This window comes from Silene latifolia, chromosome X, assembly GCF_048544455.1.
Source record: "Silene latifolia isolate original U9 population chromosome X, ASM4854445v1, whole genome shotgun sequence".
NCBI lineage: Eukaryota > Viridiplantae > Streptophyta > Magnoliopsida > Caryophyllales > Caryophyllaceae > Silene > Silene latifolia.
Genome location: NC_133537.1, coordinates 2,355,274 through 2,364,253, shown reverse-complemented (window position 1 = coordinate 2,364,253; position 8,980 = coordinate 2,355,274). Strand labels below are relative to the sequence as shown.

General features: G+C 35.4%; 2 protein-coding genes across 2 annotated transcripts; one reads left to right on the top strand and one right to left on the bottom strand.

The window, feature by feature from the left end:
• The first annotated feature begins 830 nt into the window (after nt 1–830).
• On the top strand, nt 831–5,967 carry LOC141622200 (B3 domain-containing transcription factor FUS3-like). Its single transcript, XM_074438251.1, has 6 exons — nt 831–1,628; nt 4,172–4,261; nt 4,395–4,495; nt 4,896–4,942; nt 5,207–5,283; nt 5,371–5,967. The coding sequence occupies exons 1-6, from the start codon at nt 1,392–1,394 to the stop codon at nt 5,683–5,685; spliced, it is 867 nt and encodes a 288-aa protein (XP_074294352.1). The 5' UTR covers nt 831–1,391; the 3' UTR covers nt 5,686–5,967.
• A 120-nt stretch (nt 5,968–6,087) lies between these two features.
• LOC141622201 (uncharacterized) lies at nt 6,088–8,687 on the bottom strand. The gene is made up of 3 exons (XM_074438252.1): nt 8,468–8,687; nt 7,636–7,957; nt 6,088–6,389 (listed from the first exon to the last, which is right to left on the bottom strand). Exons 1-3 carry the CDS (start codon nt 8,508–8,510, stop codon nt 6,341–6,343), a joined length of 414 nt encoding a protein of 137 aa, XP_074294353.1. The 5' UTR covers nt 8,511–8,687; the 3' UTR covers nt 6,088–6,340.
• Between the last annotated feature and the right edge of the window lie 293 nt (nt 8,688–8,980).

The window sequence follows — 8,980 nt, the reverse complement described above, 5'->3', positions numbered from 1 at the left end:
GGGTCGGAACCGTGCTGTGCTCGGGTCGCTCGATGTGCCTAGGCCCGTTGAGTCTGACCGATAATGTGTAGAGTCTGATGTGGATCTGAATGAACGATAAAAAAAAAAAGTTAGGAGAAAAGTGGATATGACGGATTTTTAAGTTTAAAGAGAGTCTTGAAAATAATCTTACCTTAATAACTTGGACTCTACTTTTTTATTTCACTTTTACTGTGAGAGTTTTTTTAAAAAAAAAAGAAATTGAAAAAAATAATAATTTTACACATGTGAGTCATTATTTATTGGATGATATCTCTAAAAAGTTGTGCCGAGACTCAGGTAAAGTCTTAAATTGAGTTTTGAATTTTCAAAACTCAACTTAAAACCTTATAAAACTTTAATCGGTTTTTCTAACGTGTGTCCTAAGGGCACACATTAATAACCCATATATGGTAAGTTTAACAACAAATTTATATAAGATACTCAAATATATTCTCATTTTTACCATATTTAATGAGAATATATTGTTAAACTTACCATATATGGGTTATTAATGTGTGTTTTTAGGACACACGTTAGAAAAACCCAACTTTAATAAGTTTATTGGTAATCTCGAATTAATCTTATCCCAAAATTTTTATCTCAAAACTTACCAATAATCTTACCCTAAGCAACCCTACTAGGCTACTAGATACTCAGGACATGTCAATGCAAAGAAATAACCCCCCACAAGGCCACAAGTATTCGTACTCACTATACGTTCATCACTCTCTATACACACACACACACTTAACACTCCTCCTTACACCAAAAAAAGAAGTATCAAAACCCAAGAACAATAATCCAATACCAACAAATCTTTAACTTGATTCCCAACAATTAAAATGATATAACAACACTAGAAAAAGTTAAAAAAAAAGTGGGAGTTATTGTTTTAAGTCAGTAAGTAATGTAATAATAAGATTAAACTTTTATTACTGGGAAACATCACAAGGTTGATGATCAACAGTCATGCAACAAATGTCATCCTTCTCCCCAGAACTTTAGTGCCATGCAACAACTGTCACTCTTCTCTCTGAATTACGCACCATTATTACATTATTTCTCTACAATCCCCCCATTTCAAAATCTAACCCAAAAAGTCACTCCCTCTGTTCCGATCATTTATTCACGTATAAAAATGTGAAACAAATGAACGGGACGGAAGAAGTACCGTATTATTATTATTATTGTTATTATTATTATCTGATTTTCCTTTTTATTATAGGACATTGCTATTTTTAGCACTCAATCTTTTACTCACTTTGTAACCTCCACATTTTTCAGTGTTCTACTCTGTCACTCGTCTAATCTCTTTCCTTCTCTCTCTAACCCTTTTTTTCTCTCTCTAAAAAAAGAAAAAAAAAAGAAAAATGATGATGGTGAAGGAGGAAATGAGCGGGCAGCAGGGGAAGATAGGAGGAAGCGGGACCCGAAGCGAGACGAATCGGGCGAGTCGGGCCGTGTTACTGGGTTGTTCATTTGGTGAACATAAGATACAAAGGAAAAAAAGGAGTATGGCTAGACAAAGAAGATCATCTACTGCTAATCTCTTGCCATTTTCATCTCCTCTCTCGCACGTGCCGACTCCTCTTTCTCTTCCCGCACGTGTAAGCCTCCTTACACATTTTAACTATTTCATTTTAAATTAATTTTTCAGAAATTGTTTCGAGTTTATATTAAATCAAGGTCCGCCAGAGCCAAAACGGCTTGCGGAAAATCAGAACCGGTTCGGTTTGGGTGATTTTAGTTTGACATGGTGAGTAGTACTAGTTGTGTTGTGTGTGATAGATAGATCACGTTTAAGGTGTTGGGACTTGGGACTTTTCTAGCCGTTAGGAATTTTCTTTTCAAGGAAAAAAAATTAAATTAGTAAAAAAAGTTGGTATTCATTCCATTTTAGGAATTTATGGATTTGGGTGTGAGTTGGATTTAGTACTTCTTTTGGGATGGTGTTTGGTGAGAAGAGACATTTTTATTGGAAATTATCTATGTCTTAATTAGTACTTTTTGACTAGATAATTAATGTAGAAATAGATTTAATTAAGAGAAAATTAATTGAACTTTTCTTGTTTAGATCTTTTATTTTCTTTATTTATGTTATCCAAGTAAAAAAAATGAGGTACAAGTTCTAATCATTAGCAAGATTAGTTAATTAGATGTGATTTAATTGGATTTGATCATTAGTTAGATGATTTTGTTCTATGATTTTTTGCTTTTTGATTTGTTATCCATTTTGATTGTATTGAAAGGTTAATTAAACAAATTTGATCATAAATTGATTGTTTATCTTTGATTAATACCCCATGTAATGAACCAAAAAAGGTAAATAAATCATTAGAACAAATGTATATATATTGTTATTCACGAGGATTGTTGTCGCTTTACATTGAAAGGTAGAGAAACAACTTTAGAATCTTAGACACGGAATAGAATAGATAAACAAATGATTGAGATTTTAACGATTACTGGAGAGTCGTAGAGTTGTAGTGTTTATATCGTGTCGCCGGATATTAATAAACTAATCGATAAGGAAAGGATCTAGTTACATTGTACCATAAATTTGCGAGTTTGTTGTTCAGTTTTTTTCCCCCTTTGATTTAAATGTATATTTATTGACGTAATAAAAAAGGAATAGTGTGTAGAAAAGTGACGTTGACCCTTAGACGGTAAGGTGTGTTTGGTAGTGCCTATTGCTTAGCTCATAGTTCAGCATTGACTGTTTACTCTAACTGTCCAATGTCCATGACTTTCTTTTCTACTTCAACTTTGAAATTTTTATAATTTTCTTTTGTAAGGTCTATCATATTATTCATTAAATAAATTGTAGTCCGTAATTTATAAAGGGAAATGATAAATATAACTCTTGGGATTGTATTTAAGTATTAAATACCTTCTAAATTTGGTATTAATAATAGTAGTTCTTAGTGTTGGAGTAATCACTAAAAACCAAAAATAAAAAGTTCTTCTATTGCAGGTAAAAGATTGTTCTTAATTTTAATGATTGAGTTCCAAAATAAGAACTTAGTTGTTCATACATGTGAATTTGATAACCAATAAGCATACTTTGAAAAATGTGGAAGACCAATTACTTATTTTTTAGTTTTTATTTAGGAACATTATACAAATGTCATCTATTTTGGGTAAAAGTTCTTACATAGTGGAACTAATAAAATATGATATGACATAAGAACTTAATATAAAGTTCTTCTATTAGTATTGCTCTAACTAAATTCCACATTAACCAATGCAATTAATGCATATATTAAGAGTTTATTTCCTCTTTTAGGTTCTTAAATACAGCTTTAAGGGTTTTTGTACTTCATAACACGATTTTTTTTTGCAAGAAATAAAAATATATGAGGTGTCATATACGAATTTGCTAGGGACAAAAAAGATAAAGATGATAAATTCTAAATCAGTTTTCTTGTCGATAAATAAATAAATAAATAAAGCAATATATAAGAAAAAGTGGATTTTTCATAAATAATAAAACAATTTAATTTTAAATCAAAATTTGGCACGAAAAACATCTTGAGAACTAGGATCGGTTATAGAACAAACGAGCTATTATGATCATTGATACGATCACACTTTGTGATGTAATGGTGTCCTTCGTTATTTATGTAACAAAGATTGCGCCAAAGAAAATGAGTCGATTCTAGATGGGTCCTACAATCGAATCCTAAACTTGGATTCAAGCTTGTGTAGGTTGATGGCTAATCATGGAACGTATCACGTAGTAGTCTGTTGTATGATCCTTAACTAGAAATATTAGTGTTTTGTTACGCTAAACGACACGCATTGACAACACGATGATAAAATTAGCGACTCTGACAAAATATCGATACTAATATAAAAAAATGAACGCAGCACTGCGAAAACTTCTTATATGAAGTTGAAGTATCGTATAGACGTATATTAATTGCATTTGTCGTCGTGTTCATTAATTTACACGCGAATTTGAAAAAGTTCATCACACAATCTCTTCGTCATCAGAAAGATCACAATACACACCACCTATTAGCGGATCTAACTTGACAAGCGCTTAATTAGGAATAATGGCGATAGACAAATGCTCGAGTTTTATGCCTTTTTAATTATCATGATCGGTTGGTTATTAACTTGGAATCTCGTTCATTGTAAGTTTCAGGTCATTGATCCGAGGAGGCTGAGATTTTTGTTCCAAAAGCAGCTCCAGAATAGCGATGTCAGTTCCCTAAGAAGGATGGTACTTCCTAAGGTAATCTTCCAAAACATTCATCGCTCAAGTATCCTCGATCCTTAAGGCCTATACCGATAGGTATATGCTCATTACGGACATATATATGTTTTAAAAAGATGGTTGTAACCCAAACGGTTTGTTTGAAATTCAGAAAGCAGCTGAAACACACATGCCTCCCCTCGAGACGAAGGAGGGTATTTTTATCAACATGGATGATATGGATGGGATCCATGTGTGGACCTTCAAGTACAGGTAGCTAGCTATACACCTTGCTGCCGATTTAGTACATGTCTAATGAATTCTACTTAGCTTTTGTAAGGAAATTAATTGCGAAGTATATTGGTTAATATGCAGTACAATTTGGCATAAATGCTCGATTTCTCAACAACACAAGGGTAGAAGAAATACCCTTTTAATTCTAATTAAGGACGGACCTAGCTCTTTGCCATTTTTGCACCGAGGAGAAATATGGCAAATTTCCGGTTAAAATGTCATGAATTGTATTATAAATTCAACCCCCTAAGTCGTCATAGACTCGTAGGCAATGAGCCTTTGAGGGATTGAGGCGCTGGAGTAGTGTTGTTATTATGCTATGTCCGAAATGGTTCTTGTACTTATATGGTTTCATTCTGATTAAATATCCCTATTACAGGTTTTGGCCTAATAACAACAGCCGGATGTACGTTCTCGAGAACACCGGTAAGGAGACGAATGATTAAATCATATATCCACAGTGGTGGAGCGAGGGGGGGCTAGCAGGGGCGGTCGCCCCCGCTGGCGTTTGAAAATTTCGAAATTTTTAGTTAAAATTTTCGAATTTTTTCGAAGCCCCCTTATAATATCACTTTCGCCCCCGCTGGCTTAAAATCCTGGCTCCGCCACTGTATATCTCCACCTATCGAAGTATCTCTTCTGTCGATGATTTGCTTCATTTCTCTTGGCTTGTTAAATATTTTGGGACAGGGGACTTCGTTAGTGCACATCGCTTGGAGATGGGAGACTTCATAATGGTCTATCAAGATTTCATAAACCTGAACTATGTAATATTACTGATACCGTGAACTCGTCTAATCATCTCCGTCTTGTACTAGCATTGCGATTTTTGACATTAATAACTAATTATGCAGGTCATTCTAGCTAGGAAGTCTTCAGAACAAGAAATGTACACTGACTTTACTGCAAACACAGTCAGTGACTATATTCAGATGCAAGATCTCGAGATTAACCGATACAATCAGTTAAGTTGGAGTGACCCGGGAACCGTAGAGGACAACAAAAACAACAACGCTTGCATGTCTTTTGTTTATGAAACCACCAGCATATCCGGTGACTCTCCTTTCGATTTCTTTGGTGGGTCCATGTCCAACTATTGCTCAGGGATCGGACACGGGATCGAGAATTTCGGATCCGTTGATAATTTGTCCCTTGATGACTTCTATTGAAGCCTGGTGGTAAAAAAAAAACTATTATGAGCCTTTTGTGGAATGTGGCTCAGGTTATCTTTGGTTTGCCTGGTAAAACTAACTTACCTTCTGCTAGGTAAAACATAGTTTATGGCCTTTATTTTGTTGAAAATGTTAGAATAAATAATACTTCGTAATCGGGATAAATAGAAAAGGGGAAGGGGTGCTTATCTAAAGTTTAAACTTCCAAGTGTTTTTTTTTGTCATGAGAATTCCATGTCAAATCAATTTGGTTAATTTTACTGTAACTGTAAAATTTGATATGGCTATTTGCAACTTTACTAGTGCTTTATTTCAAATTATCGAAGGTGAAAATGCTGGCCCTGGCTGACTCGCCCTCTATCAATCCGAGGGCACCACCCAAAATCACTTAACTACATGTTTGAAAAATATAGATCTATACATTACCAACAATATCATTTACAAAGAAAAAATAACGATAAAAATTTCAAGTATGCGGTGAAACTGATCACGTGTATTCCAATGGAAACGCGGACAATAATACAGTATCGGAACTTTCAACTTCCTGTACTTGAAATATGAGGGAGTAAAAATTTATGATACAACAGAAGGAAGACGGAGGAGAAATGGCGCATGGGCGAGAACCAAGGGCATGACTTCAGCTCTGCAGTGACTACAAGCAGCATTCTTCCAGCATAAAGCAGCAACACAAAGCGGCAAAGCTGCACAAAAACATCCCAGATTGAGAAAATGAAATCTAGTAGCATTATCTGGTTTCATTCTTGCTCACACACTTGCGACATTCAGGGATGTTTCACAGTGAGACGATTTTAACTACCCATGTTCATTAAAATAGTACTCATATTGAGCGTTATTCTGCTATCATGATCATCATACTGTGAAATGATCTATTCCGAGACTTGCTAAATACAAAGTACAAATAGGTGGCAGTTAAGTTCAGCCATCGTAACGCAAGTTGTATCAGGACTTTGTCTGGGGAAGGAGCAACAACAACAAAGTCTAGTTCCAAAAACAGTTGGGGTCAGAAAGCAACAACAAAGAGTTCAGCATATTTTGGTCTAAAATGAGGTGTCCAAGGGTCATACCCATGTCCGAGTGTCAGACACGGGTACGCGAGGAAATTAGAAGAGTCGGAGTAACATAGGTCTGCACCCATTTTCTATGACTGCAAAACTGTCATAAATAAGCGAATCAGGTGGCAATAAGAAAACTTGAATGACTACTTGACACTATACGACAGAAGTTGTATGATGAAAAGATTTCCGTCTCCAACGCAAATGAGGACTGTAATAACGAAAAGCATCTCCTATAGAATGGTTTCTACCAAAACATGAATATCCTCTATGATGGAGAACCTTCCTTGTGAACAATTTATAAGTAAACCCAATAATGTTACGCTTAACGGACAGACTGTAGCTTTGTTGGTACAACACATCTACTCGTATAAGAAGCCATGGCATTAGAAACCCTAGAGTAAGTATGGACACAAGCACGCTAGATTCTATAGTAACAAGCATAAGAAATTATAGAACAATGAGCAGAAAATAACCACAGAGCACCCTAAGGATGTAAAGGCACAATGGAATCGTCAAAAACCATTAACCAATTAACAAGTACTCCGTAATTTCATAATCAGTAATGACACAATGCCACATTACAATCTATACCAATATATGCGAAAAAACTAGCCTAACAATGACATAAGATAGAAATTACTGAACAGGACATTTAAAACACCGCATTTTGCAGCATTGAACACAATCGAGACACGCAATGTGAGGCATTATACTAGTACAATAACATTACCGCCTCAAGGGATCCGTAAATTGTAGGTTAAGGGGTGTCAAATGTAGATAGTTTATTTCTATGTAAACAACACACAAAGGCTATTTTCGGATGACTAGTAATAAAATCTGCATCACATAAAAGAGGATGCAGTTAACATACCATCCCTTCAAGAAGGAGAGACAACCATCCTCATGATGATTATGATAATGATCACAGTGGTACACCTGGGTAGGAGGATAGGCCTGAGGCTGCTGAGGCGGAGGGTACCCATCATTGAAGTAACCCTGATAACCACCTGCTCTCTGCTGATGCTGGTATTGTGGTGGTCCGTACCCATGAGGAGGCGGTGGAGGGTACCCCTGGAATCCAGGTGGAGGTGGTGCTCCTAGTGGGTATCCGGGTGGTGGTGGCGGTGGAGGTGCTCCTAGTGGGTATCCTGGTGGAGGTGGTGCTGTAGGTGGTGGGTATTGGGTCCCATACCCTAATCATCAATATAACAAGAGAGACAATTATAAACATATCCTGATATTAGCTTCACTGATCAAATTTCAACTCAGAGGTCTAAAATTGACATAGGGTTTAGGGTTTCATTCCGTCCCAATCATTTGTTTACCTTTTTAATTCTTTGTGACTTGTGAGGGTATTTTAATCAAAGATAAACAAATAATTCGTTGTATCGACAAATGTACAACAATCATTAACCTAATAAATCACTGACCAAATTACAAGCCTCTAAAAGTTATCAAATTTCAATCAATCCTATACAGGAAAATTGAATTGATACGATCACTGACCAATTCCAACCAAGTTCTGAGCTTTCATTCAATTTTGAAATACCCAATTCAAATTCATCACAAATTCACATTTAGAAAGTATCAAAATCAAACAATATGCGAAACCCTAATAAAATTATTAACAAAAGCTACAAACATTCAAACCCAAGTGAAAAAATTGCAGAAAAATGATAAAAAACAAATGAGGAATTAATTACCAGGAGGAGGATATGAATCATGAGGAATTCCTTGGTAGCTCATATCTTAAATTCTAATTGATTTTTACCTAATCTTTATTGTGAATTAAAATTATTTTGAAAATTTTGTTTTGAAGTTATGTTTTGGAGTTTTGCTGGAGTTGAGGTTTAGGGGGAGGAACCCCTTGTAATCAGCAGTTCAGCACACAATGATTTTGGATTTTCTGTACTTCTCACTGGTTTTTGCTGGCAAATGGTTGCCACCCTATAAATATTTTCCGTCTAAGGCGGTTTTACATGTGTTATTTGACCTGTTTTGAATGTTTTTTACGCAGTAGGTCTTATGAGAGACGTCTCCCACTAATTTGGTGGGACACATAATAGTGAAGAAAGAAATTCAATGGGTTCCTGATATGAAGATGGATAGCTCAAATAAGGATGACGAGTTTGTGTTCAAGTCTAGCTAAGAACAACGCAGCCCATGGAAACGATATTCAAGATCGGAAATGGATTATCGTCATCTTATTTATTTAC

What these genes read in the sequence shown, in the direction of transcription:
- LOC141622201 (XM_074438252.1), bottom strand. Translation starts at nt 8,510, where the DNA reads ATGAGCTACCAAGGAATTCCTCATGATTCATATCCTCCTCCTG. An exon ending in TGATTCATATCCTCCTCCTG is followed by an intron (nt 7,958 to 8,467) that starts GTAATTAATTCC and finishes ATTGATGATTAG; the next exon opens with GGTATGGGACCCAATACCCA. An exon ending in CTCTCCTTCTTGAAGGGATG is followed by an intron (nt 6,390 to 7,635) that starts GTATGTTAACTG and finishes GTTTTTGTGCAG; the next exon opens with CTTTGCCGCTTTGTGTTGCT.
- LOC141622200 (XM_074438251.1), top strand. Translation starts at nt 1,392, where the DNA reads ATGATGATGGTGAAGGAGGAAATGAGCGGGCAGCAGGGGAAGATAGGA. An exon ending in CTCTTTCTCTTCCCGCACGT is followed by an intron (nt 1,629 to 4,171) that starts GTAAGCCTCCTT and finishes TGTAAGTTTCAG; the next exon opens with GTCATTGATCCGAGGAGGCT. An exon ending in GAAGGATGGTACTTCCTAAG is followed by an intron (nt 4,262 to 4,394) that starts GTAATCTTCCAA and finishes TTTGAAATTCAG; the next exon opens with AAAGCAGCTGAAACACACAT.